General features: G+C 38.4%; 1 protein-coding gene across 1 annotated transcript in view; it reads right to left on the bottom strand.

The window, feature by feature from the left end:
• Nucleotides 1-3,418: 3,418 nt before the first annotated feature.
• The window catches only part of optc (opticin), a 33,171-nt gene continuing 16,254 nt past the window's right edge, over nt 3,419-20,335 (bottom strand). The window contains exons 2-8 of the mRNA XM_036560207.1: nt 13,477-13,626; nt 11,159-11,332; nt 9,999-10,170; nt 9,596-9,754; nt 8,316-8,518; nt 6,450-6,545; nt 3,419-5,145 (exon numbers count right to left, since the gene is read on the bottom strand). Coding sequence (XP_036416100.1) covers nt 4,975-5,145; nt 6,450-6,545; nt 8,316-8,518; nt 9,596-9,754; nt 9,999-10,170; nt 11,159-11,332 — 975 coding nt within the window. The 5' untranslated portion in view covers nt 13,477-13,626 and the 3' untranslated portion in view covers nt 3,419-4,974. The remainder of the gene's footprint in view (nt 5,146-6,449; nt 6,546-8,315; nt 8,519-9,595; nt 9,755-9,998; nt 10,171-11,158; nt 11,333-13,476; nt 13,627-20,335) is intronic.

Here is a 20,335-nt window from a genome sequence, read left to right as displayed (position 1 = left end):
AAGCCCAGGCTTTTGTATGAGGCATTGGCGAGCGCTTTCTCCTTCTCTCATCCATTGATGAAGTGCAGCCCTCTGGGCGATGGAAAGCAGCCAGAACTGCAGTCCTGGGTGTATGGCTCAGAGTGGGGAGAGCCAGAACAGGTCTTACTGTTTCCACTGATGCACATATTTTTGGGGGACTCGGACAGGCTTTTGGCTCCAGCTCAGTACAGTAACGTGAATCTATGCACGATGCAACATTACACCCCACATCAATATAATAAAGCGTCTCAGAAGTACTGTGACTAAAACTGGCATAAACAACAGATTAGCTCTGTCTGTTTCAGTACAGATCTAGGATCTGTTCCCATGACTAAGACTGGAAATAAACAATTGAGAACAGCCTGTTTCGATATGTAAAGTGTCTCAAAAAAGCACTGATCTAGGATGATGCTTGGACTTAAACTGGCATAAACAAAGAGAGAGCTATAATTTCAGATCAGACTGTTTAAGTGCTCATGTAGAGTCTCATAAACACTGATCAACGATCTGTTACTGTGAATAATGTTGGTATAAACAAGGGAGGACTGTGATTTCAGATCAGACTGTTTTAGTACTTAAACAGTCTCAGAAATATTGATCTATGATCTGTTACTGTGTCTAAAACTGGAAATAAATAATGCCACATCCTGATGATCCTTGTGGAAATTCCATCAGAATAACAATTGGAAAATCCAGTTGCAATCGGTTAAAAACATTGGTAAAAACCAACATGTAATGTATCCTAAAAACGCTGATCCAGGATCTGTTACTGTGACTAACATTGCCATAAACAGAAGATTATCTCATTATCTAATGAGAAAGCTGGCTTCTTCTTAAATCTAGTCCTTCAGAGTCATGCACAGAGACAGAGACAGACACGTTTTAGCTGGTAGTAAAACCTGTATTCATGTTTGCAAGGCAGTATTTGTTACAGAAGCCCAAACTCTTACTGTAAAAAGGTTTACACGCATCTTCGCGCAGTGCGCATGTGTAAATGTCAAACTATAAATATTTGAGAGTTGCTAAGTAACCTCTGCAACCACCTGCGGTACATGAACGAATCGACTTAAAAATAGATGGAAGCTAGCTGAGCTGTCACTGAACTCCCAATATGTGCTGTCTAAAGAACGAAATGATTGAATTATTCGGTTCAGACGGGGCTTATGATGAAGAATTCTGCTGCACGCCTATTAAAAGTGGTTTAACAAGCTTTATGTCAGAGCTCCGTGTTAAAATATGTGACGACTTCTGCACTGCGTGAGTGGAGACTGACTGAAAGGCACATTCAAAACAAAGGGAGCTGTTCGCCACCCTGTGGTCATTATTTGGAACTGCAGGAGTCGCAGAACCGTACAGGCTGCACGTTGGGTGGAGCAACGTCCATTCTCATGCTTGGATTGGTAGGTGGAAGGGGCTACACGGGTGATCCCGCCCATGACCGTAGCCCATCTGTTGTCAATGTATCAGTCACCTTCTAACCCATTCATCACTGGTCAGTTTCTCACCAAAGGTGACCAGATATTATTCAAGTGCAGCTCAGAAGAATTAAATGGTAGTGTATGGCACTGGTGTATCAGGCACAGCAGTGTTGTTGGGGTTTTTACACGTCAGTCTCACTGCTAGGTTGCACCCAAAAATGTATAGCCAAGAGCAGCTCTGTGGTCAAAAACTGACCATTGATGAAGGGCTGTGCGTCAAGAGATGGGCTACAGTGTGCATCAACAGCATGGTGGACTTACACGGTTGTTTTAAGTGCCGTCAAGTCAGTTCAGGCTCCCAGTGTCAATGGGGACAGTATTTCTCTAGAATATCCTGTCTTCTGTTTGGGTCTTCAGGTTTCTTAATGGTTTGTTCATGATATCTCTGTGTCCATCTCATTTCTGGTGGTTCCTGTTTCAAGCATATCTGTCTTTTTGTCTGAGCTTAGCGTGAAAGGTGAGGATTGATTTGGTCAAGAATCAGTTTGTTTTCTTTGTCGTCCTAGGTACTCTCAAAAGTCTTCGTCAACACCAAAGCTCAAAGGCATCAATGTTTTTCTCGTCCCACTTTTTTACTGTCCAGCCTTCACATACCTGAATAACCACAAAGAATACTCATTTGGAGAGACAGATCATTAAGTATGAAGGTCTTTTCAAGTCCCAATCTGTGTCATATTTCTTGACTGCTGGATCCTTTGTTGTGAATAACTGATCTAAGTAAACAAAATCTGTCCACCATTTCTACATCTTCAGCATCAATTTTAAAGAGAGTGGTCTTTCCTGCTGTAGAAACCTTTGTATTCTTCATATTGAGATGAAGTCCTATGTTTTCACTCTGTTTATTAACCTAGGGGGTTAGCCTAGGGGTTCTAATAAAACGACCAGTGTGCATTGGTTTGAATAAAATTCCTATATCAAATACAGTGATCCAAAGTCAATTTCAGTCAAGATTGATTAGTTTCTGTAACTTACTAATCACAGGCTTATAAACCGCCAGAAAATCAAGAGATAAAGTAGATAACATGAAAATCTATTAAATTAGATGCATCTTTAATATATCATATGCTCTGATCCCTTTAATGATTGAAGTGAAAATAAACTTATAATTTACAGCACAATAAAAACACAAAATTAAGTCAGCTAAACTTCATACTGTACCAGTGTTTTGGTTGCCATAGAAGACCAAGATGCTACACTATGGAGGAACATAGTGTAGCATCTCATTTTGTTTACCTGGTAACGGTTTCTGGTTTTGTGGTTTTCTGGTATCATGCTCAGCATGTTTAAAATACTGTTTTCCAACTGTCAAACGCAGTTTCACTATTGTGACTGTTTTCAGACTGTTCTATGCGGTTTCACTATCGTGGCCTTTCAAGCATTGTGCTGAGGTTGGAGGGACACTGCTTTTGTTTTGGTCGGGGACAATGACCCAGTGCCCTTCTGTATTTGGCACCTGTGTCAGTGAGTCTATTATTTTGTTCTTTACTGCCTGTTGGAGTTGGAGACCATTGGTCTGAACTGTACTGTGTAGCACTAAATAGTGCCACTGCTTAGCTTTTAATCAAACAAATGTAGTGTAGTAAATTATTTGAGCATTTACTAATCAACATTTAGCGACACCCAACACCAAGTCCTGCGCACTTTCAGCCTTCACTGAGGGGTATTTAGCTAAATGTGCAGTTTTTACACTCTTATTAATCTACAATTTTCCACATTATGCTTCTGCAATACGCTTAACACTTCTTCACATTAAGAAATCAAAATACAGTTTCAGGGTGACAACAATTAAAACAGAAAATCAAACCATGTTTGAACATTTTTAAAATTCAAACATACAGTAAAGATCTCAGCAGCAATTAGTCAGCAATTAGTGTAATTCTCCTGAATTTGAGAGACACATGAAAATAGCAGCTACAGATTGGCATAATGCACAGTAATGGAGCCAACAACCTGGAAAGCAAGCTGCAATAACAGGCCTACAGCAGGGGGGCCTCCGTCCTGGAGGGCTGGAGTCTAGTGTGGCTTGAATATATTTTCCTGCTCTAACAAATCCACTTTTAACTCATCAACTAATGATGGGCTAATAGGTTTAGTAGGTGTTGGAGCAGTGAAATCCCCGTACTGTCCTGGACACCAGCTCTTCAGGGCTGCAACAAATGTTCTCTCCATGCTCAAATGCTTTCTTTACAGAATGGTGGCAAAAATTCTATTCAACCTCATGAAAAGTTGTGGTGCACAACTAAAAATACCTAAATATTGAGTGAGTTAGAATTTCAAATGAAACGTATTTTGTGAGTTGGTGAAAGGTCACGCTGTTAGGATAGATCAGATGATTTTTTTTTCTTGTGTAATCAAGCTAGCGTTAGCAATGGCTTGCATAGTTTTAACTAGCTACAACAGCACAGTTTTGCTCAGCATTTAAAACTGAGCTCTGTCTCGACCTTGTCTTGGTCTCAACTATTATTTTGACTCATTTTTAGCATTACTGAGTCAGGAGAAAAAACAAGCTAAAATATGATGTGTGTGCACTGCAGTGAGTCACCATGTAAGGCCTGAAATATAAAAATAATAAACAGAGGTGTTGGCTAGGATTTTGCAGGAGTTTTTAGACCATGTCATGCATCTTTACATATTAAAGAACATCCAGTGTGGAGTGTAACTATACATCCCCTTCCTGATCTTACTTCCCTTGGTTTCTGGTCACAATGCTATTGGATAAATCATATGTCAGAGCCTTCAATTAACAGTTCTGGGTGGAAACTCAAGTTTTGACTGAGTTCTCTTTGAATACACAACCGACGTTACAAAATGTTCTTCTGCATGTTGCATGCAATTACACATTACACCTCCAGAGAGGTCTCCAAATCCCCAGATCTTACATAGTGCATCTTTAGGCTTCATGTCTATTTTATGCTCCTTGTCTCTAGAAGCATGTCCATGGTTTTAAATATAAAACAAGCTTGTGTTAACCTAATATTTGCTGTTAGTACATTATGTTTAGTGATACACATCACAAAGTAAGTTAGCCTAATGTGAGGATATTGGCCTTTTCTTTTTTCTCATTCTTTTAAAGATTGTTGTGGTATGCCATTACCATTATCTGCTTCTAAAAGTCAGTATGTTGAGCTGAATTAACATTGATAGGCTAATTTTTTTATACTATTTATTAATTATTGGTTTGTTGTTATAATATCCCTCATGTATAAAGAATGTAAAATGTTTTTTTTTGTCTTGACTCTAACGGCCTAATGGAACACTACTGAAAACTCAGTGTTATGTAGTGACTCAATGTGTGCTACCCTTTTTCATTAGGTTGAAAGGGGTTTTTGCTAATGTCCTTTAAAGCTTGTCCAACCTCACAACAGTTGCTTAGAAAGAGTGCATGTATGGGCAGAGCATGGATAGATCAATTGGGCCCCCCTGACCTGCAATGAATGTAATGAAAGACGGATGAAGAGTGGTCTTGATTCCCCGCTCAGTGTGGGGTTCCTACAGGCAGCCGTGGCAGACACACATAGGCCTGCGGATACTGATTCACATCCACAGGGTTGCCATCCAACCTGATGTCTTCCAGAGCCTTGCGGATGTAGTTCATGTCGTGGCTGTTGCAGAAGGTGTCCTGGTTCAAGCTCTGGATGTTGTTGTTCTGGTGGTGAGGCAAGAGGAAGACGATTATTACGTTAAGCAGGAAATTCAACAGGGTTACAGAACGTGGGTGTAGCTGGCTTTTTCTTAGATTGGATAAAGACCTCTTTTTACTGGTTTCACACAGCAGCAGGATGTTGCCCTTAAGCAGGATACTGATTGCAAACTGTAGAATGGCCTATTGCTGCAGCTCATAAAATAACATTTTGTACTTTTACTAGCAGTCACTAACATTCATTTGTACTGATATTTCATTAAAATTTGATAGAAAGTGTTACTGCTCTAATTGCACTAGGTCTGGCAGCTGCCCAAGATTTGTGGGCAGAACTTGGCCTGTGAAATCTGTGCGGTTAACAAAATTAAATGATTAATTGTTAGTGTAATGTGCCAATAGAAAATAGATCAGAAACAGCAGACATTGTTGTTGCATTTAGCCAGCTGGCCACATGTGCATAGACCAAAAAAAAAGGAAAAAATACAAAACAGAAGAAAATGCTGCCTGCCCAATGCACTGACAACTAGATCTTAGATACCTCGCATAGTTAGATCAGTATCATTTTTACACTGTGATAATGAACAAGTCATGTGGCAGCATTTTACTGTCAAAGGCAGTATTTTAAGAACATAACATGTCCAAGGATTTTTCATGTTTTTAACACAGCATGTTGTCAAATTTTTTCTCCAACTTTTTTGTTTAGCTTTGTTGACAACACACTAAATCCAGTTAGCTGAACTAGATTTTACAGTGTTAAGTAGTAGTAAGTAGTAGTAAGAGTGCCAGCCAGCATACTGTTTTTTGGCTCATGCTGCATTAAATTTGATCGGATTTGTAGTTCTTTGTTCTTAAAAACATTGCAAGCTATTTCAATATATCGAATGGTGCATGTTTTCTGGGCCATCACTGGGCAATGCAGTTCTAAAGCAGATTCTAGCTTTTTTCTAAATTCAAAACTAGAAAATCACACTTTCTAGAATATCTGCATTCATGAAATTTTACATGTTCATTCCTAACCCTATTCTGAAGGATATTTCCAAAGGATTTCTGAATATAAAGCTAAATAGTTGGATTTATGCTAGATTTCATACTAAAATTACCTGCATATTTAAGATAATGTATGTTTTTAGAGAATGTCAAATACAAATAAAATACTTATTGCAGTAATCAGGTGAAAGTTGTAAGATGTGTTGTTTTAAAAAATTATCCTATTGACTCTGTAGCGTCTCGCCTTAAGAGCGTGTAATTTTTTACAGTGTTGCTACTTTGGATCTACTGATAGAACAATGGACAATGCAAGAGACTGGAACCTGCAGGTGAAGCACCCGTAGACTCTCGGGCAGCGGACCAGGGATGTAGTCTAACTGGTTGCCTGACAGGTACAGGAACTGCAAGTCTTTCATATCCTGTTGAGGAATTCAGAAAGTAGGGTAAAGGAAGTGAGATAACGCACAGCGTGTTTCAACTGTGGTCGAAGTGTAATGTAACTTTTGTGTTGATTTAAAGTCAGTAAGGCTGGTCTTGTATTGAGATAGCCTCTATGGAAGCAGAGCTAGAGTTGCCAGTTTATTAAAGACATTCTGTTAGGGGCCAACACTCATTGGGCATCTTATCAGAAACATCTACAATACAGGTGCACTTGAAATAAGGGTGCACTAAGAATTACAAGGTTCTGTCTGCGTTTAGTCCAGTTTTGAGACATTCAGGATCAAAGATTTAATGTTCACATTAGCAATACTCTTTTTGTATCCTAGCAGTCATTTTTATAGTTCTACAGTTACAGATTGTAGTCCATCTGTTACTCTGCATACTTTGTTAAACCCCTTTCTTCAATGGTCAGGACCCCTAAAGGACCACCACAGAGCAGGTATTATGAGCAGGTATTATTTGGGTGGTGGGTCATTCTCAGCATTGTAGTGACAGTCCAGCAGTGACTCTGAGGTGTTTAAGAACTCTAGCAGCACTGATGTGTCTGATCCACTTGTACCAGAATAACACACACTAACACACCACCACCACGTCAGTGTCACTGCTGTGCTGAGAATGATCCACCACCCAAATAGTACCTGCTCTGCGGTGGTCCTGTGGGGGTCCTGACCACTGAAGAACAGGGCAAAAGGGGCAAACAAGGTATGCAGAGAAACAGATGGACTACAGTCTGTAATTGTAGAACTATAAAAATGACTGCAGTGCATGTATATAGTAAGTGGAGCTGATAAAATGGGCAATAAGTGTAGAAACAAGAGGGTCTTCCTAATAATGTGCTCAGTGAATGGATATATTTACTGTAGCACATCAACATTAGAAATATTCTAATCTGTTCTGCATATACACTAACGCTGGCTACATAAGGAAGGTAGGTTAACTGTAGTATTTAATTTGCAACTAATAACCTCCAAAGATATGCCAGTATCAGCTTACCAATGACCGACACTCAAATTCAGCTTTTAGTTAGTTAGTTCTCTGTTTTGTATTCTATTTTGCTTCCAAGCTGACTAGCGAACACTAGCAATTACTAGCTATATTAATGCTTCTAACATAAATAAAGCCATATTTTGTTGTCAGTTTTACTACCCTTTCAAGTTCACTTTTGCTACTTCGATTTCTTACTAAATTCTTTGAAATAAGAGTGCAGTTATTCCATATTCAGCTGCACTGACTGGGCTACAGAATATTTTAATGGCAACTTAGCATGGCATTAAACAAACAACACTACATCATTAACAATATGCACATAAACCATTTTCAGTAAAAATGTCAGATGTAACTTTATAATTCAAAGCCCAAGAATTACTAAGCATAGCCCATCTGTTGCTGCATAATTTATCAGCCCTATCCATCAGTGAAAAGCGACACCATTGGACCTCCACTGACCAGATATTATTTGCATGGTGGATCATTCTCAGCACAGCAGTGACACTTTGTTGCATGTGGTTGGCCTGGTATGAGGGTATAATACACAGCAGTGTTTTAAATACTGGGGTTTTAAAAGTCTGTGTACATGTGTGGAACCCTGTTATATAAGTAATTTAATACAACCACAAAGCATGAAACTACAAAACAGCTATAAACACTTCAGGGTGTTGTCTTTGTAGATTATTTTTGCTTTGTCATCAGATTACTGTTGTATTCCCACAAGGTTTCTTCACCATTCTTTCCACATAAGCAACACTTGCCTTAAAGCCCTCTCTGTGCATTCCAGTACTCTTCAGGCGGTTGTTGCGGATGTCGATGTGCCTCATAGTGGCTGGCAGCCCTGGCAGTGCCTGGACCTTGTTATCAGCCAGAAGCAGTTCCTGGAGCTGTGGAAGAGAGAGGAAGGCTTCTTCTCCTAGCGTGGTGATCTGATTCCCCGTAAGGTCAATCCGTTTCAGCTGATCTGACAACAGAGGAGCAAGAATCAGTGTAGTTTTGAGCCACTGTGTACGTTTTTCTGATATTTTATTTGTGTGGGTTTATTTTTTTTACCTTTAACAGTCATTTTTTATTTTGTATGACCATTTTCCAATCCCTCTTTATCTCAGATTTTTTTTGTTATTTGAGATTGATATATGCACATGACCTCTGTTCTGATTGGCTGCCCTTTATTGTGCCTCGTTCAAAAAGCAGTTCAGGCTAAAACAATCTTTAAATTTCAGTCTGAAGGGGTACTGCTTTATACTGAATAAAAGGATTTACACTAACATTGTTTTTTTGTGACACCACAAAAGGAACAAGTTCAAGGCTGTTTCTGCAGCTTAGTTTCTGTACACAGTCGGTATAGATTGGGTTTGTTTTTAGCCATTAATAGATTATTGCACCTGTTGATAAAGCAAGTGACATTTTATCATTGTGGATACATTTTGTTTGTGGGATGCATTCTTTGATGCATTTTATTGGTATGTTTTTAAATGTTCTCATAATCTTAATACATAATATTTTCTCAAAAACTATGATTATGATATGATTTTGAATGAGAAAATCAATGCAAAAAATGCACCAAAAATTAGTATTTTTTTTATCAATTTTCCCTTAATAGTCAGGAGATAATAATGAGTAATAAGTATTTTTTGCAAATACAATAATAAATGACCTTTTCAATAAGAAATGGATATTATGTTCTTTCTTTCCCAATATTTTTTAATAAAGTGGATGTATTAATGGTTATCTATGATACTCTAGCATTACTGATTAAAATTTGAATAGAAGTTGAATAAAATAACATAATATTTATGAAAATCCAGTTTGCCTGTGTTCCCAAAAGAGTCACTGACATTATGCTTCCCTTGAAAGAGACACTAACATTCTCAAAAAGAACTATCCAAACACACCTTGTATGCAAGAGTTGCCCCACCCACTTTGCGGGTATAATTTTGAACAATACTCAGTACATTTACTCAAGTGAGTTAGATGTTCACATAAGCAGCAGTCCTGGGAAGTGGTTTGAAGTTGGAAGTGAAATATGCATCTGTCTTACTCAAGTTGAGGAAATCTTTGGCCTTGACCTCAGTGATCTTGTTGAAGCGAGCGTAGAAGTGTGTCGTGTCCTTGGGCAGAGGGGGGATCTCAGTTAAATCAGCGTCGTCACAATACACACTGCCACTGATGCACACACACAGCAGGCAAGTGGGCATCCCTGCAGAGGAACAAGACAGTGTAATAACATCTTTCACCACAAGAGGGTGTAAGGGTCACAGTAGATGTGTGGGAGGCAGCAGTGCATTTTGCTGGACAGTTTTCTTGGCCTACTGTGTGATGACAGGCTGCTGAGTGTTTAGTAAGGAACATCTAAATTACTATCAGATGCACCAGAATTTTCAGCCAAGGCCGTTTGGTCTGGATGTGAAATGCTCCCCATAAGCAGCTATGGTTCCACTCACCCAGGCCTGTCTCTGGGCCAAACAGGCCAGGGCCCAGGAAGTCCAGTGTGGGAAGGACTAGAGGTTTGGTGGTCCTTGGTGCAAGGGTCACCTCTTCTGTGTAGTCTTCAGGAACAATTGCAGGAGGTGGTTGAGTGACAGCTGGAAGAGGAGCCACAGTCCCAACCTCAATCTGTAACAGGATTGAGTCATGTTTGTCAGTACTCTTCAAACTGACCTTCTCAATGCACACATCAATAAAGTAAAGCAACATTAAAGTGACACTTAGCAGACACTATCATTTATAAGCCAAGATATGTTTGATAGCCAAAATTAGCTTTTTTAGTTTAGTGCTATTGCTACGAGGCTAATGCAGCTAACAAGCAATTTAAGGTTATCCCACAGATTACTATTCTACAAACTGCATGTCAAAACTGTTATCTATAAACATGAACAAGGGTATGGACAAAACTCAGGCTTTAAGATGGTCACTACTGCTGTTTTTAGCTGTGAAATAGGCTTTGGTCATTTTTTTGATGACAGTGTTACACAGTGTCAGAAACCACTCAAGCAAATCTGTTTGAGATTTCTGAAAAGCTTGATGTGGTTTATGTGAGTGTGTGATAATTCTGGCATGCAGTTTGAATGATGCTAATTTGTGGGGTATAAGCTTCCGTTACTTGTTAGCTAGATTAGCACCAGGCTAGGGCCTGAACTGCATCTTACTGTCTTTGAGTACTTGTACAATAATATTTACATTGAATAACTGACCATACATTTAAGCATGTTTGTTACTGCAGTTCATCTATCTAGTAGGCAGGAGCAGTGTGATAATAGTCTGGCTGAAGCCCATCTGCTCTCGCCCTGCTCTATGATTGATTCCATCCCATTGAAATACAGCTTTTATGAGTCACTTCTACCTTAGTAGAAAGGTAGAAAGGTGTGCCCTACACCAGACATATCTTTGCTGATCAATGACATCTTTGAGGTGAGGGAAAAAAATTGTAAATTAGATTTTTCATTGAACTGTCACTTTAAAGATGTTCCAGTACTGCAGATAGGTGCTGACTAACCAAAGAGAAGAATCTTGCTGTCCACTGCTCATTGTCCAAAACCATCCGTGGAGTGCAAACCTCGGATATTTTCATAATTTAACCTAATTCAATGCCATCTGCCCTCACCTCCTCATCCAAGTCATCATAGTCAAAGGTTTCTCCATAGCTGTTCAGGTCCCATGTGTCTGAGTCCTCGTCATAGTTCTCCAGGTCATAAGCCGCAGGATCAGAGTCAGGTGGAGGAGCTCCCCAACAGGATCCTAGCAGGGCTACAGCTAGAACAGATATGTACAGTGCCATCTGTAGGAAAGAAGAAGAATAACTTTTACCTATAGTGTCTCTGAGTGCTTTCAAATGATAAAAATTTAGTTATTCAGACATTTAGTCTATTACACTGTACTATAATTAATTTATAGTAACTGCAAAGGTATTTAACAGCAGGTACCTTCAACCTGACCTTCACTGTTAAAATGTATGAGAGAATATATACGTTTATGTTTATCTTTATATTCAGTGTTAGCAAATGTATATGTAACATGGCCTTTAAGTCCTCTCACATAGTGATCCTGTTTTTCTGATATCTGATGTGAGGATATCTAGATCTCTCAAAATATTTTCCCCAGCCGACTCACTGTTCCATGTTGGCATTATCTCCTCTTATCCAGGTAATATGATCACTGTTACATTCAGTTGTTACTGTCATGATGAAGGGCTTTTTCCTGAACCCTGCTGAGATGTTACGCCAATGTTTGGCTAACCTTACAAAACCCATTTTCTCTCCAGCTGCTCAGATATGTAACTTGACTAAGGCTTAGGTCACAGCTCAAAAGCGAACACACTTCCTCTACAGGAACTCTCGTGGTTATAGTTTACACAACACCAGAAATGAAAGGAGCTACTAGCACTGGAAAACCAAAACTTGCAAGAGTATATCAATTCATAGAAAGGCATACTATCAGGTCTAATTCAGGGCTGTGTTTGTTGTCTATGTAAAAAAAAATGCTGGCATAAATGAGCATGTGGCTATGTAGAGCACTTTTTTTGTGCACATATTAACCAGAAACATGAGTATTTCCTTGAGGACTAAATAGCAAATAATTACCAGATCTAGCAAAGCAGATCTTTTCAATTCTGAACCCACATTCAGACACAGCCACTGAGTCGTTTCAGCAAACACATGTGAGGGGCCTGAATCCACAAATCGGGCCACATTAGCAAGAAAAAGGAAACTGGATTTCCTTGGAAGGTCATGCTCAGCTGTACCTTGCTGGTTTAGATTTGCATGAAAACCCCTGATTATAAAATAAAGAAAATAGAAAAGCAAATGAACCAGCAACTTAGAAGATACAAGCCAAAATAGAATCAATAGAGTCATTTAAAAAATGATTACTGTAAAGACATTTTTGTACTGTTTTCACTGGTCAATTCATCATATGACATATTCAAAAACTTTACAAATGAATAAATGAATAAATAAATAAAGTCTACACTCATAACAAGTCATAACTACATATCTTAAAAATTATCTTTATTGCAGTTACTTAATAATTCACACTGGTTAGTGAATAATTCCAAATTGTTACTGAATAATTCACAGTGCCTACTGAGTAATTGACGGTAGTTACTGACTGATTCATAGTGCTTACTGAATAATTCCTAGTTGTTCCTGGATAATTCATAGTGCCTAGTAAGTAATTCACAGTAGTTACAGAATGATTCATAGTGCTTACTGAATAATTTCTAGTAGTTACTGGATAATTCCTAGTTGTTCCTGGATAATTCACAGTGCTTACTGAATAATTCCTAGTAGTTACTGACTAAGTCCTAGTTGTTCCTGGATAATTCATAACGGTTACTGAATAATTCCTAGCAGTTACTGAATAATTCATAATGCTTACTGAGTAATTCACAATAATTACTGAATGATTTATTGTGTTTACTGTGTTTCCAAGTAGTTACTGAATAATTTCTAGTAGTTACTGAATATTTCATTGTGGTTCTTGAACAATTTAATTGGTAATGAAATAATTGGTACTGCTTATTGAATAATTCAAAGTGGCTACTGAATAAACCATAATGATTACTGAACAATAAGCCCTAATAATAATAACTGAACAATGAACCTTGAACAATGAGTCTAAGGGCTTAAAGTGAAACATCTAATAAAACATGCTTTACCTCCTAAATCTGAGCAGCTTGTTACATATCTAAGGTACAGCAGTAGAACAGGGCGGTCAAAGCCCTATCTATCTCATAGATTCAGTCTGGCCTTGCTCAACACATCATCACTTTCTCAAGTCAAACCCTGCAAACCTCAGCCTGTCACACTGCACATTACTTAGATAGCACATGGGCCTATTTTATCATGATTAACCCAGCTCCAATAACACCTGCACAAAGATTAATCACTGCACTGCAGAGGGGAAAAATAGACAAAGCCATACCTTCTGTGTTTGTGTGTGGACAGCCGAGGCCTCAGCGTCGATCTGTAGGGATAACCGGTAAGGGTAGCTGGCCTGCGGTTAACAGATTGCCCGAGTCCCAAAGGAATGGCTAGTACAGGGCTAGCAGAGCGAGATAGGCAGGGGTGTTGGCTGGGGAGGGTGGGGGAGAAGGCCAGGTCAGTTCAAATCTGTGTTTGCTCAGCTGTCACTAATTCTGTTGCCTTCTTCCAAGATTTTGGTCACTGCCAGTCGAGCCTGTCTGGATTTGTAATCAACTGCTCTTTAACAGCAGGTGGGATTTAAGCTGTGTGTGGGAAGCATGTTTGTACAGAGGTGCGACACAACAAGGGCTTGCTTTGAAAAATCACAGTAGGGCTTCTGTTGAGGTTAGTTTGGAAAAAGTGCAGTACTTCTGAGAGACTGACTATTCTCCTAGAACTAAATTGCTTAGTTTAAGGAATGTTCTCATTCTAACATGTCTAAGAAGCAACTCAATGATCTGTGTCTAGCCTGGTGGTTCATTGCATAGATGTCCACAAATCAGGCCCATTTCTGTAAGCTTAGAGGCTCTATCTGGCGTCCATTATGTGGGCCCCTCAACCACCCTGATCATGTTATTCTGTATGCAAAAACAAAAAGAATGAATACTTTTAACATACACTGCTAAGCTTTTTCCAATATATTAAATTCAGCAAAGAAACGGCCCTAAAATGCCAGTTTGATGTTTGTTGTGGCTACAAATTAACTGGAGGCATATTTTGTCACTGTCCAAAGAAAAACACATATCTGCTAAAGTAACTTTAGAGAAGATGGCAAAAATTTTGAGGCACCTGAAGAAGTTATGTTTTAAAAGCTAATTAATAAATAAAAACTGCATACTTATTGGACCTCTAGTCATTCTGGGCCCCTGTACGACTGCTCATACTGCTTATTGCAGGGAACAGCCTCACATGCCCTCAGTCCCTCATTTCAAACAGCAGACATAATGTCTACTGTAGGTGTTTCGCTCAATTTCTGGAATCCCCCAGGGCTGAGGTTTCTGACGCTGAGGGCACTTCAGAAACAAGATTTAAAATGAAACTTAATGTCATTTCATGCTGTGGTCCTCTGGGTCTGCGATTTTATTTATGCTGACCACCACTAACAAACTTAGCAGATGATCTTTGACCTGTGACATTTTACTGGCGTCTCACAGCCGGCCCTGTGTCACACAGAGGCTTTGTCTGGTCTGACCTGCGAACACACCCAAGCACACACACTCACGCACAGAGAAAGAGGGAATATCCCACGCTTAGTCAGAAAGAGTCCAAACAGTTCCTTCTCCCACCTCCCTGCTGCTTCTCTCAAAGTCCTCAGCCGCCCTCATTAGCGAAAGTGTTTGGGACTTCAAACATTCCATGGCTAAATGCTCTGTACAGGATCAAGAGGTGAAGAAGGGAAGGAGGAGTGCTTTGCCACTATTTCTTTTTCTTGCACCATTATTATCTGTGGTTTCTTCTTCGATGTGACTCCATAACTCCTAAAAATAAAGGTTTCTCAATAGTTCTTGGCTTGGACAGCACTAGGAAAAATGTTTCATTGGCAAAGAAGCTTTACATTTAGTTCAACCTGAAATAATGTGTTGTTAGTTCATGTCCCTGATCATTTTAAAGAGGTATTCTGGCCTAAAGATTAGAAATTAATATGTAATTTTTCATTTGTAATTTGTCATATTTTGCAAACTATTCTATTACTCTACATCAGTATTATCTCACTACAATACCCAGTATGCATATAGGCCATACAATCCCCAGTGTGATGATAAAATGCACTGATGTAGAGGTTAATAAATACAAATGTGATATCTGGCTATCTGTCTTCTTCAACGCCCAGCTAGTGGGCTTGTTATTTTTTATCAACAACTATTCTGTAACTGCTATGAAAAACTGTAATGCTCTATAATGATCAATGACGTTCACAAGTGGCATTGCAGTACACTAAAGGAAGTGTAGGGGGTGACATGGATTCTTCTTCTGTAGTTTTGTTGCACCTTAAATGATCTTACATGTCACACAGATGGTGTGATGACTGCAGTGGTCCTGCCTACAGAGCTGGTCCCCTTCACGTCACATAATCCAGGATATGTCATTAGGTACTCTTCAGTACTACTATAATCATCTCTTGATGTAACACAAGTTAAAGCACAATGAGTGCAATAGTAGTGTATATTGTGTATATGTGTATATATTTAGAGTCAGTGTTGTATATTTCTTTTTTCTTCTTATATATATATATATATATATATATATATATATATATATATATATATATATATATTTTGTATTTAAATTCTACAAGAGGGCTACGCACCTAAGATTTTCACTCAAATGTGATGTGACAATAAACGTGATTTGATTTGATTTGATTTTAAATGCCCTTTGAGAGCTGCTACATGTCGCGAAGTTCCCCCCCTGAACTGAAATAGGCCTGAAGCTACCTGTCTTCAAGATCTGCTTGTATGATGAGTTTTCACGATTAAATCAGCCATAACTTCTTTAATGCTTAACCGATTTTCAACAAATTTGTTTTGTTATAATCCTCAAACATTTCTGGATGTTGCTGATTATTTAAACATACAATTTATGTGGTGTAATGCAGCTCTGTGTCCAACAAATTGTAAATTTGTCCTTCAAAATTGTAAATAAGGAAGCTGATACAGCCATAAGAAGTGTCTGAGTGAATCAATATTTAGATGCTTACAGGCAGTGATAGGATCTGTCTTGAGCAAAGAGATCAAACACATTATAGTTAACATGTTTATGATCTAGATTTTAAAAATTTGAAGCTTAATGATCAATTAGCTGCCATAAAAATACATATCAGATGTAAATACAATTGTATTTACAGTCCTTTGGTAGAGCTCAGACTCAACTCTATTCAGACAGGATAAGTTCTCCATGGGGAGATGGTTTAACGCCAGTTTACCATAGGACGTCTGTAATATTTATGACCAGTTTGCACGGGATGAGAAGTCTCTGTATATATGACAGAGATGGGAGTGGCTACTCGATTTATGTACTGCATTTACTCCAAAAAACAGAAGGAAACAAATAAAAAACTGATTTAGCCATTCTTCTGTTTACCCTAACCATCTGTCTTTCTGTCTTAAAGTGAATGCACTGTGTCATTATCATCACCATTAGCCTGAATTCATTGTCACGTTCACTGGGTAAAATCAGACTATGAGGTATGGCAGTAACATTACATATCTGCTTGATTTTAGCCACAGATAACACAAGTAAACACTTCGTTGAGTGCCTCTATACTTAAGAAAGTCCTTTTCTACAGAATATGGTAGCATATTACAGACATGTCGATTCACACGGGAATAATAACTGAGTGTTATTTCTACTTCTTGTTTTATAGTAGGTAAAAGGCACCAGAATCTTTACTGGAAGGGGAGCATGCAGTCCGTAAAAAATCTATGTATATCTATGCTGTGCTGTACCCAAATAGTCCCCCACTAGCTAACATCTGATAGCAGCTAATGTAAGCTGTTGTAGCATTTTATACATAGTAGCACTTTGGCAAACCACTTTCTCTCAGAATATAAAAATAAAAAGAAGAAAGGGGAAAAATTGAAATTTGTTTGTAGTTCATTATACATTCATTATCATTTCAAATTTTATTTAATCATGTAGAGCAGTGACTTTCAAGCTGTGGCCCGTTGTGGTAACTGTAAGGGGAGGGGTGCTTAATTTTTGTTATTATTTTTTTCAACCACAAAAATTCATTACAATATAGACATTTAGCCAAACATAACTGTAAATATGACAAATATTGCTGATTATTTGCCAAAATAAATATTTATATCAAGCTCATTGAAGCTCATAGCTTTTATGTTTATATTTTCAGTGCAAGTCAATGTAAAACTTTTTGATTTTCAATCACAAGGAACTCATCCATTATGGATAAACGGTTAAAAGGGTCTTTTCGAAAGGAAAGGTCCTGAGGCTGGGCCATCTACAAATGAAGAGGCCACTGTATCTTAGACTCAGAAAACTAAGTAAGCATAAACTAAAATGAATAAAATATAGCTGTGAGTATCAATCGCTAGGCTAAAGACAGGGCTAAGAGGTTCACTTCAGTTCCTATTTGTTTTGAAATAAACTAACTAGGCTACATTTAAAACAAGTTAAATAAATGTCAGACTTATAGTCTTCACAAATGTCTTTATTGCAAACCTTCCTACCCCACCCCAACCGTACCCCACCCCACCCTGACTGTACCCCACCCCACCCCACCCTACCCCACCCTACCCTACCCCACCCCACACCACCCTACCCCACCCCACACCACCCTACCCCACCCTAATTAATTATATAACTGCTATATGCCTATTCTGTCTATCAGAATGGTTGTTCTGACTCTAATGGCCTGATCCTCTTGATTCTATGCCTCTCTACCACAGGTACATAACCTTGATATTTAGGGGGCAAGATTGTTTGGGCCAGGTAAGGGTGATAGCACTCTCTACAGCTGTTGTTTGCTCTCACTCTCTGTGGGAGAAGGAACCAAACTGGTGATCTATGAACATCTCTGTATAAAGACATCTTGAAATAAATCTAACCTTCTCCTCAGAAGTGCGCGACTCTGTGTAGTTTATTCTCAATAACTTCTATAAACATTGGATCGGAGTGCAGAAATTGGGATAGGGACTGGGACATCCCTAAAAAGAATATGTTAAATAAATGAATGCTGCTTAAGAAATAAAATGAAGTCCACTTTGTAAATAGGTGAAGCTGAGGTACTTTTTATGGAACTTCAAAGAAAACTAGTGATTGACTTTAACACTGTGAGTCTTTTTCAAGATGGTACAACCACAAATAATAACTAAACAGGGGGGAAAATCACATTTTTGCATATTTATACGGTAAATCTAGGTTAGATCAGGCATTCATTTTGTGCTTTAGCAACATTATGATAATGACATGAAAAAAACAATGAATTATAAACAGTTGTCAAGGACAGATCACCATTAATGTATGACCAGGCCAAACACATGCAAACATTTGTCTCTAAAAGCTATCCAGAAGAAGTCCAGATTTAAATAAAGTAACCCAAATAAAACAGAAGATAAAAGAGAATGGCTTTCCTGTCATCTGTCCATTATGTCAATCCAAGACGTTGCATAACTTTAAGGCCTGATTTAAAGCAGAACTAAATTTTAGTGGTTAAATCTCACAAAAAGCTGTTTTGCTGTGAGAGCTCTGTCTCTGCCAAGCAATAAGTTTCACATTAAGTACAAATCTTATTAGCTCATTTGTGTATGTGTTCTTTCCTCCCTGACAGTTTTTATTTTCTTCCAGGGCTGTGTGATCTATGTCAGACTTAACTCTGTGCACATGAAGAGAACCATGCTGCACAGAAGGCCTGTTTTGAAGTTTTTCAGGCATGCATCACAAGATCATGATGCAGCTTTTTTGTGATGCATTTGTAGCGCTAGATATCTACAGTGATGTTTTTCATTTGCAATTTGGGGACTTTTTAAGTCTCATTCCTAACTACCGAGTGATGTAGACAGAAGGTATGAGTCAAGTTGTTGAGTAAGAGTGTACGTGCTTCCGTGTAACTGCATCCAAACTAAACTGTTGAGGAGGAGGCAACACTAGTGTTAGGAGAGTGTGTCGAGTGTGTCGGTGATTAATAGAGAAATGTCAGGCCAGATAGAGAAAGCTGATGAATGTAGACATTGATTTATAGCACATTTCAGTGAAAGTGCATTGTTTTCCAAACATTATTTAAAGCATACTTCATCAAAAAACTATTTTACACAATTTTGCTCTTTACTTTCTAAAGCAGTCAACATGTCTAGTAGGGCTGTAACAATATGCAATGAAAATTATGATACATATTTATGTTGTACAATACATTTTTGGTACAGAGAAAACATAAATTCAACATTTATTTTTGTATATATTTATTTTTTGGTCATTTATGAAACTTTTTTTTTGGTAATTTCCACTGTTGCCCTCTATAGGCCTTTGTTGAAAGGGTAATTTAGCGCAAGTCATTTTCTTAGAAGAAAATAAATGTAAATAATAAATACATAAATAAATAAATAAGCAACTGTAACTGCTGCTCCATTTGAGGTGGATCGGAAAACTTGAATAAAAAACTTTAGCTTCATGTTTTCTCCTTGCAGACACATTTGGATGATGTCTTTAGAAATTAGTTATCGTATTTGAGGTATAAGCACGCATGTCGGCGATGTCTTCCACTCTCTGCTCATCGTTGTTGCACTCAACTGAGAAACCCAGCCTTTGCAAACAGCTTAGCTAAACAGGCCGTTTTTTTTTCAGTTTTGAGAGCTGTGCAGTGGAGTTTTTACATTTGTGATTATCACTTTTAGAATTATAATGGATTGTGTTAAAGAGAACTTTGTTCTATGTATATGTTTTTGCTGTGAACTATTTCCTCAGTCGGTTTAAGTGGGATGGGACTAAATTTGGCACAAGTGACTTCAGATCTGCCAAAGTACGAATCAGAGTTAGCTGTATGTACATGTCAGCTACTCGCCCTCCTCTCCCTCACATAAAGTGACTACTCTCCCGCTGCTCTGAGTCCCAGCCAAAACTCTGAGCAGGTAGGATGTTTAAGCTAATTATGAAGGTTAATTACATGGTTGTTTGTAGCATAGCTAGATGCTGCTTCTACTTGCATTAGCCACCAAAAAAAATTTGTTTTTTGAAATGGTCATTTGGCCTTCAGTTTTGAGTTTTTAGGTACCTCCCCATTCAAAGAGGCAGGAGTCTGGCCTGATGGTGTTGCAAAGATGGCTGTCAAGTGAGCAGACTTTCTTATAAGGACTCTGGTGTAA

The sequence above is a fragment of the Colossoma macropomum genome, unplaced genomic scaffold (genome assembly GCF_904425465.1).
Source record: "Colossoma macropomum unplaced genomic scaffold, Colossoma_macropomum, whole genome shotgun sequence".
In the NCBI taxonomy this organism is placed as follows: Eukaryota; Metazoa; Chordata; class Actinopteri; order Characiformes; family Serrasalmidae; genus Colossoma; species Colossoma macropomum.
Note: the sequence above shows the minus strand (reverse complement) of the source record. Positions and strands in the feature narration are given on the sequence as shown.